We start from the raw sequence: 16,145 nt of genomic DNA, 5'->3' as shown, positions 1-16,145 counted from the left end.
ATCTAGCCAAAGGTTTGCTCTAATTCACAAGATTATCTCAAAAACCCTTTTCAAAATTCTAGTACAAAGGTTATTATTGCATTCATGTTAAAGTAGGAGGGGAAGGGACTAAAGGAATGGTAAATTGTCTCAGGTCATTTAGGGAGATTATAGCTGACTTGTGATTTGTTTCACAGAGGAAAGCAACAGAGTATGTTGAAGACTAATATAATTTTGGGAGGGTAAAATTCCCCAAATGCCCCTTAGAGAATTATCTGAGAGTAAAACAAATTTTTAAAAATTGGATGGCCTAGAGGACTCTGGCCTTCTATGAAGCATTATGTCTCTCACATTTCAACTGATAAGGGATTTAACCTCTCGGGCAGAGTATTTACACACTTTTCAGTATATGCTAACATTTCTAATACATTGTATTAATTCAACATAGCTATAATAATTGTTTCAAGAGTATTCTCTCTGGGAACTAGCATTTTAATCAAAGTATGGTAAATTCATAATTCTCACCCTATGTTCTATAAATCTTATTCAGTGTAGCATACAGCATCTTCTGGCTCATTTGTCTAGAGGCAGACTGGAAAAATCTACTAGGCAAAGTACTAGGCATCTGGAAGAAAATAGGCTCAAGTCTACAACAGCTCAGGCTACCAACTTCTTTCTTTCAGTTAGTCTCAAAAGTGCTACAAGATCCCTTTGTATACTGATTTTCCAGACTAACATGGCTATCATCTTTGAAAGTCTGCAATCAACAGGCAATCTATATAGCTGTGCTTTTCTTTGATCTATAGCTCCTTAAAAAATGAGTCAGGGCTCTTGTTTTCACATCTGCTGGGCATCCAGAAATGTTTCCATCTTGTTCTGACTTCTGCTAGGGAGTCAAGACTGACAAGCATGACCTTTCATTTTTGTTTGTTCTCATAAACCTTTTATTTGTTTATACATGTGGTCATTTGGGACTGAGTCCCATCTCTCATCTCTCTGGGTATCCATTTTTGCATGATCTTTCAATTCGGCACTATCAAGAAAGAGACTCCATCACTTCCTCTTTTCTGTTTGGCAGTCTCTTATCTCATCTTGCCTTTATATTTCTGGCTATGTACCCTGGAGAAGAGGAAACCAGACCTGCACATTTAATATTTCTAGCATATCTTCTTACATCCAGACCAGTCTTTTAGACTTTGATTATTATCTTTATTAGTTAATTAGAATGGATTTCTCATGACACTAGGATGGGACTGCAAGACACAGTGATTCTTGGAAGAATAGTATTAGAAAGTGACAGGAAAAATTCAGAGTTACTGGCCATTCCTGTCTCATCCAGTTGCCTCTCAGGTTCCCTTCAATTTTAACTCACTGAGCAACTGCCAGAACTTTCCTTCCTACCTCAGCCTCTTACATAAGTCCCAGTCAGTGCTCAGCCAAAATATTAATCAAATTGAAAGGGGCAAACGTTTTCTCACAGAATCGCCATTACTTGGCACTCCGCACCAATGAACTTCTTTGGAATTTTAAGAAACACATCAGTCAAGCTTAACAAATTTGGATTCCTCCTTCAAACATGAAACCTATGTTCCTGCAATTATTCTCACTGTATATGTGTGTGTATAGTGGATCCTTCCCATTGGCGGGCTGGCAATCCACAGATTTCACTGTCCACAGATCACCATGCCCCATATTATTCAATGATGCGCCTAAGTCCATCATTGAATAACATGAACCATGATCACATCTGCATTTTTTGCCATCTGCGGGGGGGGGGGGGGCTGAACTCCTCACAGACTGCCTGTCAACTATTAGAGACCCCATGAATTTAATAGAGTTTTCTTAGGCAAGGAATCCTCAGAGGTGGTTTTGCCAGATTCTTCCTCTGAAATATAGCCTACAGCACCTGGTGTTCATTAGTGGTTTCCCATTCAGTTACTAACCAGAGATGATCCTGTTTAGCTTCCAAGATCAGACAGGATCTGGTGCCTTTAGAATATGTGGGCCAGCTTATTCTCATAGGCATTTAGTTAAATTTTAACAGTCAATCAACACTATTGATCAACAACTTATCATTCCTCTGATCTAAAAAATTAACATTTTTTTCCTCTCAGTATTCTTTATGGTTTCACAACACATTATTACACACATAACATATTGTTAAATATAGAAACCTAAATCCCATTTTTAGTCTCAACTAGAGCAAACCTGTTGAACCAGTGGAACTTTCATAAATAAGTATTGACTCACCAAGGTCACTCTTGATTCAGTGAATTGGAGCTAGCCATTGGCTTTATGCACTATTAGGAATCATGTGGCTCCCCAGATGGTGGTGGTGGTGATGGTCGTTGTTGTGTGCCTTCAAGCTATTTATGAGTTGTGGCAGCTCTAAGACACACCTATCAAGGAGTTTTCATAGCAGAATTTGTTCAAAGGGGCCTTACTGTTGTCTTCCTCTGATGCTAAGAGAGTGTAACTTGCCCAATGTCACCCAGTAGATTTCCATGGCCGAGCAGGGATTTGAACCCTTGTCTCCCAGAATGCAAAGGGGTCTTGTAGCACCTTTGAGACTAACTGAAAGAAAGAAGCTGACAGCATGAGCTTTCGTAGCATCTGAGGAAACAGGCTCAAGTCTACAAAAGCTCATACTACCAGCTTCTTTTTTCCAATTAGTCTCAAAAGTGCTACCAGATCCCTTTGCATATTGTAATTTGAAATATACCTAACATTACAAATTTACAGAAAACAAAATTATACATAATCAATTTTACCTTCTTAAAGTAACAAAGTGACCGTCAGACTGTAAAAGATGTCAATATTGTTTTTTCCCAATTTTTTTTTAAATCCCCCTGGGGGGGGGAAAACAAGGAATTCCCCCCACACACACACACACACACACACACATGAATTTGAAATATCCAGAGATCTTACATCACTAGGACTGTGCAGATGAAAGTGAAGGTGTAGCTTCAGTTATAGTTTAACCCTTCTGCCACCATCACATTGTGGATATGAAACCTTCTTTTAGCCTGAAGCAAAAGGTGTTTTGGAAGCAACAGCAGTTTTCTTCTCAAGATACTGTAGATGGTTATTTTGGTGGCAAGAGTGGCGGTGGGCATCAGAAATGTGGCATGTCAGAAATATGGCAAGGAGGAACTGTTAAACCATTCCTCCACCTGCATAGTGATCCTGCCTGGAGTGACTCCAGGGGCTGCAATTAAAACAATTTATTGTCATTAACTGCCCTCAGCAATGAGACATCTGGCATGTGGTCTCATTCTACTGCCCTCCATCTTTCTTAGTATTATTGTCTTTTGTAGAGAGTCATCTCTTCTCATGATGTGACCGAAATATGACAACCTCAGTTTAATTATCTTGGATTCCAGGGAGAGTTCAGGTTTGAGCTGTTCTTGGATCAATTTGTTTGCCTTTTTGACTATCCATGGTATCCTTAGCACTCTTCTCCAGCACCTTATCTCAAATGAGTTGACTTTCTTTCTATCAGCTTTCTTCACTGTCCAGCTTTCACATCAATATATAGCGATGGGAAATACGATGGCTTGGACAATCCTAATTTTGGTATACAGCTTGGTAACTTTGCACCTGTCCAGTTCTTTCATAGTTACCCTTTCCAGTCCTAGTCTTCTTCTGATTTCTTGACTGCAGTCTGTATTCTGATCAATGGCTGATCCAAGGTATGGGAACTTTTTAATTATTCCAGTTTCCTCATCATCTGTACTGAATTCCTGTATCTCCTCTGTGGTGATTATTTCCATTTTCTTAATGTTCAGCTGCCAGCCTGCCTTAGCGCTTTCTTCTTTTACTTTCTTTAGTAATTGTTTCAAGTCTTTGATGTTTTCTGCTATTAGTATGGTGACATCTGCATATTTTAGATTATTGATATTATATTGCATTTGGACAATCAAGTGCAATAGTGCACCCATTTCTTTATTATCACTCCATTGTTTTTCATAATCTATGCAGTCAAAGGCTTTGTTATAGTCTTTAAAGCACATACTGATTTTCTTCTGGAATTCCCTAGTGTGCTCCATTATCCATTGTATGTTTGCAACACACAACCTCATACTGAGTGAAGTATCTTATTCTGATTTGTAGTCTTTTTCCTACACAGGATCCCGAGTTATATCTAGAGAGCTCTACTCAAAGTTATTCAAACAACACATTAGTTTCATAGGGATGGATTGGGATGATAATTACATTTGGAAGCTTGAGTTGCACCAAAGTCTTTATCAGGGGGAAGATAATTTTAATGTGTCAGACTTGCTTTTCTTTAAACACTAAGATGGCTCCTTTGTAGTTTTTATAGACTAATATATCCTGATTCCCTACATAAATGGTTTCCTAAATAATGCATTTTCTGACCCAAAGTTGAAGGTACTCTTACCTGGTAATGGGAGAGAAATTAACTGATTTTACATTTTAATGCAGATGCATCAAATTCTCACTTTCAAAACATGAAAGCATGAACTGGAACATAGTTATATAGTGGAGCTGGGCAACTGTAAAGGCCATTTTCCATTCTCAAGAGTATGCATGAGCATGCTCAGTGCAAATGAAAGAGATGTCATGTCATGTTTCATTTTTGGTTGTTTTTTTCTTCATTGGGAGCGGAGTTGCTTCTTTTTCTTTGCTAGGTATGAGAGAGTCTTGAGAGTGGGCCCAAACCACTACATTTTGCAGCAATTTGGGGGCCATTTTGAAGACATGGGGGTGAAAACTCACCTGATTTTTTAAAAATGGAATCTGGTCCCACTGGTCACATGTAGCCAGCCCATGGGCTGCACTTTCATCATCCTCATCATATAGCAATTTGAGGCATAAACATAATCAGACAATTTTTATGTAGGAGAAAAATAGGAAATGATTTGAATCAAACTTAACAGATTCATCAGTACTTCAGAAAGATTTCAATGAAATCCAAGTCATTATGACTGAAACCCCACCTCTGTGTTTCTATATGAGTGTGCCTTCTAATGGCTTTTGGCCTCTTAAGATGCGTGTGTCACTTAAATAGCATACCTCCAAAGTGACCTGAAGCAGCTTTATTTTGGCTTGTCTGTTTGGGGCCTTGATCTCTCATCAGCCTTAGCTAGCATGACCAGTGGTTTGGACTGAAGTGTGGTAAGGTCCAGCAACATTTAGAGAGTCACAGAATGGGGCACTTGGCTTCTAAGGTCATTAGTTAACTTTAAGACACTCATTGTCTCTCAGGTTAACCTTAGCCTACCTCACAGGGTTTTAGTGAAGATAAACAAATAATAATAATAATAATAATAATAATAATAATAATAATAATTTATAGCCCACCCAGTCACAGGGAATCCGGGTGGGTTACAGCAATAAAAATACAGATAATAAAATACAATAAAATAAAATAAGATAAAAGCAAGTGACGTAAGTCACAGAATTCACAGCCAGACCTGATGGAATTGGGCCTGTCTTTTTCACTCCCTCCCAAGTCTGATGATGACAGTTTCCTTTTATCTGTAGACATGACAGTTGAAGGGAGAACCATATATGTTGCTTTTGTTGGCAGAAAGGTAGAATTTAAAGGTAAGAAACATACAGGTAAAATGAAGCAGTGACCAGACACACCAGAAAAGTGGGGGTTTGGGAAAACTATCACTGAAGGGCCCATAAACGCTGAAGCAGCAGGACAGGTATCTGCTTATGCAAGCATTTTACATCCAAGGGCCTGTATCTATTTGACACTTTATTTGCCTGGCCTCCTTTCTCACTTTTTGCACCCTGTATATATTGCCATAATTAGTAAATAATCTCCATTTCACTCTCTCTATCACTGCAATCCCTTTATGTCTGTTAGTGAGGCAAAGAGGAAATTTTGAACATTATTAAAGGGCCTCTTGACAGATAATTGGATGCTGGAATGGCACTGGGCTTGACCTCATCAGAAAAGCCATTTGCTCTCTATCAGTGTCTGGGTAAACCTTTGGAATAATCACAGGAGGTTGGGGGAAAGAGCACCAAGGAATTAACCCTTTGAACATTGACTTTTTAAAAAAAAAATGCCAGTCAATAGGACAGTAAAATGAGTAAAGCAGTATATCTGCCAATGAAGGAATTGAGAGCAATTCACTACAAAGGTTGTTTGTTCCTTCCCAGTAAGCTTAAAGTCTATTATTTGCATGTGTTCAGAGCTTTGTGGGGTGAATCTCATCATTTTGCTGCTCTGAATAAAATGGTGCTGAATACTCCTGTAATATGCAGTATCGTGAATCTTGTAACATCATGAAAATACACTTAAAACCATGGCCTAAGTTGTAAGGAGGGAAATATACCAGATGCTGTGGACTGCATCTCCCAGCATTCCTCACCACTAGCTGGCTAGGGTTACTAGGAGTTGCAGTCCAACAACAGCTCGGGGAGCAGATGATCCCCTCCATAAGCTTAAATCCATTTGTTAACCTCAGATAAAGTAGACCTTGAAGATCTTTCGTACATTTAGTCACTGCAAGTCAAAAGTGACATAATAGGAAATAACAGCAACAAAGAATATGCCCATTGAAACAATAGGGCTTCCATAAGTTTTGACTTGCCATATCCCCTTTGATTTTATGAGCCTGCTCTTGTTGAGACTAACAATTGGAATTAAGTTCATGTCTACAGATAGGGGGAAACTGTCAGTATCTTTTTGAAAAATGCAGGATCTTCGCATAGATTCCTATCTTTTGATTTTATGAACTCTTGGCTTGTAAAAAAAATGTTTGTATCCCTAAGGAGGCATTTCTTTTCCCTTGTAGGAGTACTCCCAATGTAGAGAATCTACATTATAGATCAGGTCTGGGACTTGTGCTACCCTCCAGATGTTTTTGGACTGTGGCTCACTTTAGCTATCTTGGAGGACCACCCAATTTGACCCCCTGTAACAATCCCTGTCATCTTAACCTTTATAATGAAATGTATTTGACTTGATTGTGGATATCTGTCCAGAGAAGGAGGAGTGATAGCAACACGCAGCACAAAACACCAAAACTTAATGCAGTCCAACAAAGCAAACAAGAGAGTCCAAGAGCACAAACCAAAAGAGTTGTCAGAGATGAAGTCCAGCATTCCAGAAAGTGAAGAGACGTGTAGGCAAATCCAAGGTAAAGAAGGCAAATCCAAGGGAGACAAGGCACCAGCAATCCGAGGAGCAGGGTTTTCAGTTAGGAAACAAGGAAGGTCAGGATCAAGCGTTCCTTTGCAAGAAAGCTCAGATAATCTTTGACAATGGGCCTATCGTCCTCCACTTGTTTGTATTCCCAGCTCTCATGAGCACAGGATAGCACAGCTGTTTAGTGATTAGAGAGGGTTTTTCATAAAGCCCCCTCAAATACCAGAGGCACACCCTTTCAGACCTTCTCTGGTTGAAGGTAGGCATGTTGTCGTCGTCCTCCTCCATGTCTCTTGTGCCTGGAATCTCTGCTGTCAGAAGGCTTGGTTGCTGAGCCTTCTGACAGACCACTCTGCTGGAGCCTCCTTGGAGGCCAAAGACTCTGCTTGAGCTGGCAGGGCAGAGCTAGGGCCTGGCTCAGCTTCAAGCTCAGTCTCAAACTGGGACTCTAGCTCAGCCCCCTCTTCCTCTGAGTCCTCAGCCTCACTGGGCATGACAATATCTCTCTTATGTCAGGAGGAAGCATCTATTATCATTGCTTGGAACTTGTTTGTTTGTTTACGACAGCTCTCAAAATCTCAGTAGCTGTGCTTGCTAAGGGATTCTGGGCATTTTAATCCCCCTGTAATAACTTCTTGAAGCCCTGACTATATATCTGTGGTGGTCTCTGTTCCTGGTATCCTGGCCCTCAAACGGTACCAGCCTCCCCCTGTTACCTGGGACCCTCCCTTGCGACATCGGACAACTGTTCATGCAAACATCCCACTATGTTGCCCAGCATAGCCACAGCCATGGCAAGTTGCTCACTCAGAGGTTAGTTTGAAGCAGTCAGCATCAGTCACATGGCAGGGTGCCTCATTCTGACCTCAGAGCAAGTGACTTGCCATCGCCGCCACCACCGCAGGTGGCACAGTGAGATGGGTGTGTGAACGGAGGGCCAGTAAGGTTTTTTACTCTTGTTTTAAGATGGGTATACCCCAGGTTTGGTGCTGAATGGTCTGGACATTGTCAGACTGTTCTCACCAGACTGGGGGATTAGACCTGTTGAATCAATGGAATTTATCTTCGCATTGACTCACCTTTCATCTATTGATTCAATTGACTATGCAGGTTAGACCTAACAAATAAGATTCGGGCTACATAGATGATGTTGTTTTGTGGCTACCAAAGTCAGTAACTGAAAAATCTCATATAGAAGACTATTTTCAGATTCTGCACGTGTGTCTGCAGTTTGTGTGTGTGCATGTGCATGCGTGCTTCACGTATACTTTTGTGTTTGTGTATCTAAGGATGGAGCACCATTCTAAAGTGTATATTAGAAAGAATTATCAAAGAATTCTTGTAACAGAGAGGAATGGGATGAGTCCCTTAAGGCAGTGCATCCTCCCACTGACAACAGACACAACTTCAAATTGAATAGGTCAGCAGCAAGGAATCAACATCTCACCAGGAGCTGAGCATGACAGGAATGCCTTCAGAGCCTCTTAAACAGAATGGGGGAGAATGCACAACACCGGACTAATTTGGACAGTGTGGCCTTCCCAAATGTTGCATTCATTAACAGTGATTGCTGTGACAGTTTTAAAATGTCGTTTTTTTTTCTTTTTGATAAATCATGTGAAAATAAACTTTCAAGGATTCCAGAGTGCATGATGAATTACAAGGCCAGAACAGTGTGTGCAACATTGATTGAAGGAAATGACTTGTTTCTGCAGTGCTTGTTCCTTGTAACATTAACTAGTAGCCTATGACATTTATACAATTCCCTCTTTCATCTACATAACCTCAGTATATAAAGCTTTGCAGGAGAACGGATAAAGCTTTCAGTGTGTTTTGTCCCTGAAATGGGATTTCAAAAGGCTCTGTGTTTAATAAAGCACATTAAAGGGCTTGAGTTTAAAACAGACCATAAACAAAAGCAAAACACAAAGATTCACACAGATACTGTATTTAAATATTAAATATATTTGAATAGTAGGAGGACTAACCGCGGGGGAAAGAGTGATCATGTTTTGTGTGTTGTTTTTTAAGAGCTAATTTGGGATAAAATAAAGTGCAGGAGGTCATGTACCGTATTTTATAAGAGAATAACACCCATTGGAGGTTCTGGAGCCACAATTGCTATTAGGGGTGCTTTTTGTGGTGATGTCTGGACTCACCAATGAAGGGATCTGGGAATGCATCAAAGGCCTTTTGGGGCCTCATGAAGTCCAAAGTGTTAAATAGTTAAAAGGGGATGGAGTATCTGTCACTATTTATTTTCCTTTCTTCAGTTCACCCTTACTCTTCCCCTAGCTATGAGGTACTAGAGAAAACAATAAACATTAAACAGTAGCAGAGATAGGCAAATAGTAGCAGAGGTAAGCAAATGCATCCCCCAAAACATTTTGTGGCCTCTCTAGAATTTTTATTTCTTAAAATGTTGATATCAGAATTTACTGCTGATATTTGGCAGCAAATCACTGAATGCACTGGAGTCATTGGAAAAAGAATGAAAAGCACTGTAGTCAGTGGGGTAGTGAACCTCATGGTAAATCTAGTTCAAAATCAGTCATTAATGTCATATTACTTAGAATCAATTTAGGTACAATTAAGGTTCATTTAGGTATGAACATAAATGTCATGATAAGGAATCAAGTATGAAGGAGGTGATTTTATTTGTTAATACTGAGTGGGAGGAATTTTCATGCTGTTAATGTTATTTAATAGAGAATTATTAATTCCCGCTAACTTAATCCATTTTATATTTATGTTGTTGTCTTGTTATGTGCCTCTAAGATTACTCTGACATATTCAGATAGGTTTTGAAAATACCCTTGGCTTAGGTTGAGAGAAGGGGACATGTACATGCCTTCAATGTTTTTAATAGACAATTATTAATTCTTGCTAATTCTTAATCCATTTTATATTCATGTTGTTGTTACGTGCCTTTAAATTAACTCTTACTTATCGCAACTCTGTCATGCAGTTGTCTTGGCAAAATATATTCAGATAGGGTTTGAAATTGCCCTCGGCTTAGGTTAAGAGAAGGGGACTTGATCAAGGTCACCTAATGGGTTTCCATAGCTGAGCAGGGATTTGAACCCTGATCCAACTCTCAAACCACTACATAACACTGTCAGCTGATCCAGCTTACTCCATATCAGTTACATATGTCTATAATTTAAAAATAACACTTCACACGCACCCTCTTCATTCACTAAAAGAAAACCTTTAAAAGTGTGGCCCTTAATCACTTGGCCAACCTAAAGTGTGGCCCTTCGACTGACAGCAGTTGCCCATCCCAGCTGTAGCGTATGGCAGAAGGACACCAACTTCATTGTCAGTGGAAAAAGTGGAGTTTGAGGAGTGAGTCTGACTTTGTGGTGAGTCTGAGTTGGGTCCAACAGAGTGATTGTCCACATGCACATACATCTTCTCCCTTCTTCTTCATCTCAGGTGATACCAGCAGGGAGACAAAACTAAGGTGAGATAAGGCAGAGGAGGTGAGATAAGTGAGTGACTGACTAACCTATGCACAAACCCACGTACACCACCTTTCTCCCACCATGGCTCCACACAGAAATGAATACAATACAGGTATACCTCCATTAATGAAGTAGATGTGCTCCTGGGCATTACCTCTAACAGAAAAAGTGGTCTCAGAAGCAGAAAAACATGGAAAGAATAGGAATAGGTTCCTATAACACAAACAGCAAGAGTGGCGTGAACTGACCTTTTATTCAGAACTAATGATGTGCATATGAAATGAAACAGCCAGGTCAGGTAAGCCTTGCATGTGTAAACGAAAACTCGATCCGGGACTAGGGTTGCCATATCCCACCGGGGAGGCAGGACAATCCCGGTTTGGGCGGTGCCATCCCGGTCCCGGTCCGGCTTGGCACCCAAACTGGGACGGCCCCGCCCACCGCGGCCACCTCAGCCCCCGCGGCGGCTCCAAGGCCTTGCTGAGGCCTGGGAAGGCTCTCCGCGGTTGGAGCTCCAGCCGCGGAGACGCTCCCTCCCGGGCCCCAGCAAGGCCTTGGAGGCGGCTCTGCGGTCGGAGCTCCGACCGCGGGGTCCTGCAAGGCCTCCGCGAGGCCAGGGAGGAGGAAGAGGCCGCTTCCCACCACGGTGATCGCTGCGATGAGGGGCGGCCCCCGCCTCCTTCCCGGCCTGGGAGCCGGCCGAGGCTTCCTCCCAGACCGGGAGGAGGAGGAGGACGCTTCCCCTCGCAGCGATCGCCGCGATGAGGGGCGGCCCCCGCCTCCTTCCCGGCCTGGGAGCCGGCCGAGGCTTCCTCCCAGACCGGGAGGAGGAGGAGGACGCTTCCCCTCGCGGCAATCGCCGCGATGAGGGGCGGCCCCCGCCTCCTTCCCGGCCTGGGAGGAAGCCTGGGCCGGCGATCGCGGAGCCCTGGAAGGCCTCGCCAGGGCTTGGGAGACACTGTCTCCCAGGCCCTGGCGAAGCCTTGGACAATGTTTTGAAATGTAGGACCTTTTTTTTTTTAATTTCCTGGCCAGGATTTTTTTTTTAAAAAAAAGTCCTACATTTTAAAACATTGTCCTACATTTGTCCCGGTTTGGAGGTCCTCGGGGATGGCAACCCTATCCGGGACTTGCACTACTCAGTTTATTTAGAGGTGTGATTAAGGAAATAATACATAAAGATTTGCTTTCCTTTCTGTTATTAGCAGCCAGATAGGTTATTGCCAGCAACAGGAAAATCCCTATAGCACCCAGTTTAGACCTGTGGTATAAAAAGGGTTGAAATTTAGCACTGTCAGAAAGACTAACATGCCAAGTAAGTCGAGCAAAAGAACAGAAAAATAATAATACCATTGAGGTAACTTGGTTCCCATATATTTCCTATGTAAATCAAATTAATGAGGAAAGAGGTCATATTCTATCGACCTGTGGTTCTGTTTGAAAAGGATTAATCCAATAGAACAAATGATTTCAGGGAGATTTACTTTGCATTTCAAGATCAGGATAACATAATTCATGCCCTATGTTCTGCATAAACATTTGTCAATGTTTTTGTGCTGTTGATCTACTTTTCTCATGTTAATTTCGGTTTTTTTAATAAATACATTTTTTATAAAAAGGGAATCTTTTAGAAACCTTTTTAGCACTTCTGCTAAAGTACATCCTGGGATTATTATTGTTTTCTTTCACTAGTCTCCATTTTTCTAATAATTTGCATTTTGATGATCAAACGTACAGATCTATGCTTTTTAAAAACACACTGGAGATTTGGCAATGGTTATCTGCTCTCCTCTAGTTTCTTTGTTTTGCTGTTCATGCATACTGCATAAGGGGTTCCAAAGGCAGTTGCTGTTTACCTTGCCTTGTAATGTTAAGCACACATTGCTACAGTTGGATTCTTGTAAAATCCTGCTCTTTCCCTACTCAAGCTTTATTGCATTGTTTGCCGCAAACAGCAGATTTGTAGTTTGGTGAGATATTTCCTTCTCAACATATTTTGACTGAGAGCTCTGGTGCCCCACCCAACTACAAATCCCAGAATTCCATAGTATTGAGCCATGGTAGTTAAAACATGCAGGCTGAGTCTATGACCGTTGCTATCTCTTGTGGTTCTAAGAACAATAGATTGAGTGTGTCTGGGTATGTAGAGAAGCATGTTCTTGCTGTCTGTCCTAAATTTACTGCCAGTTGATGCTTTGGGGTGATACCGATTTTTTAGTGGGGCAGGGGACAAGATCCTTTGCATCTACAGTGAGCCCATACCATATGCAGGCTTGCCATATGCAGAATTGATGTCATGCGGATGGCAAGCCCCGTTAAATGAATGGTGCGTGTTCCCATGGTGTATGCATAGCACAGTGTGCAACAGTGCGCTACCATTGAAAGCAACTGGACTTGAGGTCCCATGATATTTCTTTTCTGTGGGGGGGGGGGGTCTGGAACGGATTCCCCCATGTAAATCGAGGGTCCACTTTAGAACTGTTTATGTAATTCATAAGCATGTAACATGTTCCACTTTAATAATTTTTTCTATTCTAAAGGGGAAAAAATGTGCCAATTGCTTAAAATGAGGGTGGAGGGACCTGTGGCTCTCCTGATATGGTTGGATTACACAATCTGAACTGCTTGAGAGCCACTAACATAAGGGATACAATTTCCCATGATCCCTGAGCATTGGCCATATTGATTAGGGCTGATGGAGATTAGAATCTAACATTATCTGGATAGCCAAAGTTTTTCTTTGCCAACTTTAACCTTTTCAAGGTCAAGAACATGCTCCAATCCATCAGTCAATTTGGTTGTCCTTTTTGCATATCTAAAATACCATTTTTGAGACAAGGTCGCTAACTTTATAGACAATGTTCTAAACTTAGCTGCATCATCGATTCTTATAGAGAATCAAGGGGAGAAATGAGGGCACTATGCAGTTGGTGGCTTCCATGTCAGGAGCGTGGTGTATCCACTTTGAGTGGTATTCCCAAGTTTAAATGAGCTATCCAATGTGATAGCTTGGATAGCTCTTTTTAAGTTGCATAGCTATCCCCAAAACAGGTCCAGCACCTTGGACAGCTCTTTCAGCCTAAAAGGTGCCATAAATATACTTTTAATAAATAGATGTATGAACATGCTTCACCTTTTTCTGTCACCCTCTGTCTTCCATTCTGAGGAAGATTATGGACCAAGTGTGTTGGGGGAGTGCTTCTTCCCACCTTTTAGGGGGAAGGCACTGTATACACACAAACCACAAACCACCACTGCTTCCATCTAATTAGTGACTTCTTTTCCCAATGAAACAATGAGCTAGAAATATTAAATAAACAACACATGCAATGTCTTGTTCTGTTCCAGGGATTTTAAGGAAACCCTACGGATGCTTCTGTTAATATGTCTTCCAGCACTAAACTTGCTCCTTCCCCCTCTTTTCCTCTCTCTTTGTTTCTCTTTCCCCCACCACCTCTTTTTTTTCTCTGTTTTGCAGTTCTGCTAAGCCAATCCTCACTAGAATGAGCACAAAACAAAACCGAGTAAACAGCTTTTGTACATCAACATTAAATGAGAAGAAGCCTGGGACGGAAGCCTGTGATGAAGGAGAACGTTGATGAATGTAAAAATGTCTGATTGCCACGAGCTGCCTTCTAAACATAGATCAGCCAGACGTGCAAGTGGTTCTCTGGAGAGAGTTTCAATCATGGATTTATCCACCAGCTCATTAGAAACTGTCGCTGAACCCAACTTTCGGAAAGGCATGCATGAAAAGTCATATAAGGGGAATAAATTTTAAAAGGGGTTGTCATCGTTGCTAGGTAAACACATTAATACATGCATCAAGGCGGTTTGTACACTTTTCTAAAAAAAATTACTTGACTGAAAAGCAGAATATTTTGAAATAAAACATTTCAGAGGGCAGAGGTAGTTAACACAGCGGAGTCCTGTGTTAACCAGGGAGCAGATAAGACATCACGTTCAGCTGAGTGTCTTTGCAAACACAATTCTCTTGTCTCATGCTACAGAGGAAATGATGTAACCTCTGATCTACCATTTTGGCACATCTCATTTGGCCCTCAAGTGTTTGCAGATAGCTAGAAATGCAACACCTCTCAGTGGCTCTTAACCTCTGTATTCTGTCTGCTCTGTAGGAAATGTAAAATGCAGTGGCTCTTTCCAATTTGATTTCTCATTCCACAAAGGTGCATGTGCCATAAGATGGTGGTTCCCAAACTGTATTAGAATGTAACATTTCATTAAGAGGAGAAGAGTTGATACCTCTGGAGAATGATGGATACCCCCATCTCCTTCCATAGTTATTTTCCTACTCACTTCAAGATAGTATCCTTAGCCCAAAACGTATTATACCGTATGCCTCACTCCCTTTGCCTCCCAGCTACAGTGTAAGCGAGGACAGGAATTAAGAAAAAAGAGAGAAGTGGAAAGGTTTTTTCTTCTGGGCCTTAGTCCTGGTATGTTGGCTGCTGATCCATTGGGAGCGATGTCAGTACCAATCTAAGATAGGATCTAAAAGCAGTGATTCACAGGGTCTGAGCTAAGAAAAGGTTGGGGCTGTCTCTTTTCTTCTTTCTTTCTTTCTTTCTTTCTTTCTTTCACTTTTCTCCCACTTTCTTCCTGCCCAGTGGGCTGTTGGAGGAGACCAAGACTGCTCTAGCCACTAATCTGAATCAATTAGATGGAGAGCGCTTTCAGAAGCATATTGAAGGCCCCAGGACATTACAGAGTACCCATCCTGATTTAAGATAAGATCAGGCTAGAGTTTTTTTGTAAGGATGGCAGGTCCAAACCATTTTGGCCTCTCTGGCTGAAAATCCAAATATGTCTTTCCTGTGATTAAAAAAGAAAGGAAAGGAATTATTTCAAAAACAGATCCCCAGTGTAGCTACCTCATTCTGCCTCATGTTTGAGCTAGCCCTAGTTGGAGATAGGGTAAGAATTGTTGGAGAGCTGATACACGCTTGACATAATATTTTATGAAATATACACAGCCTGAAATGTTTGGGAGCCACTACCATAAGGGATACCATTTTGGAAAACATAACACAGCAAGTTCATAAGCAACATGAGGTTTCTCTTGGCATCTGAAATGTAATAATACATGACACTTGTGCAGTTTTCTTGTTCTATGAATAATAAACAAACTTTCTTTTCAAGTAACAATGAAGAGATTCTTGGCTAGACTCAGAGGTCTAGCCTCTTTGGCAAGACTCAAAACAGAAAGTAAACAGAACTGACACAGCTGTGACAGCCACTTTTTTGTGGTATCTGGTAGGCCAAGACATGTTTTTCTATACCTTCTGACTCCACTGCAACATTTGCTGTTCTATAAGGCTACACACCATGCCAGCTCGTTCTGGAAATTGATTTGAATGGGATAAATACATATGAGGAACGAAATGTGATTGTTTAGTAGGTGATTGCCATATATGCTCACTGATATAGAATTAGCTTCAGCAGATTTTAAAGCTCCCATCCTTTTGCTCCAATGCTTTATTTAGAAAACCTGGCTTAAGTGTAATGGAATACAAATTGAGATCCCTAATAACAACATGTACCCA

General features: G+C 41.2%; 1 protein-coding gene across 2 annotated transcripts in view; it reads left to right on the top strand.

Annotated features, from left to right (window-relative positions):
• Positions 1-15,136, top strand: part of LOC149312404 (LHFPL tetraspan subfamily member 3 protein) — a 257,670-nt gene extending 242,534 nt beyond the window's left edge. For both annotated transcript variants that reach the window (XM_089524563.1, XM_089524564.1), the window contains one exon: positions 14,060-15,136. In XM_089524563.1, coding sequence (XP_089380689.1) covers positions 14,060-14,088 — 29 coding nt within the window. In that variant the 3' untranslated portion in view covers positions 14,089-15,136. The remainder of the gene's footprint in view (positions 1-14,059) is intronic.
• The last annotated feature ends 1,009 nt before the right edge of the window (positions 15,137-16,145 follow it).

The sequence above is a fragment of the Sceloporus occidentalis genome, unplaced genomic scaffold (genome assembly GCF_023333645.1).
Source record: "Sceloporus occidentalis isolate IW3139 unplaced genomic scaffold, rSceOcc1.0.p SCAF_5, whole genome shotgun sequence".
NCBI classification, from domain to species: Eukaryota; Metazoa; Chordata; class Lepidosauria; order Squamata; family Phrynosomatidae; genus Sceloporus; species Sceloporus occidentalis.
This window is presented reverse-complemented; position numbering and strand designations above follow the sequence as displayed.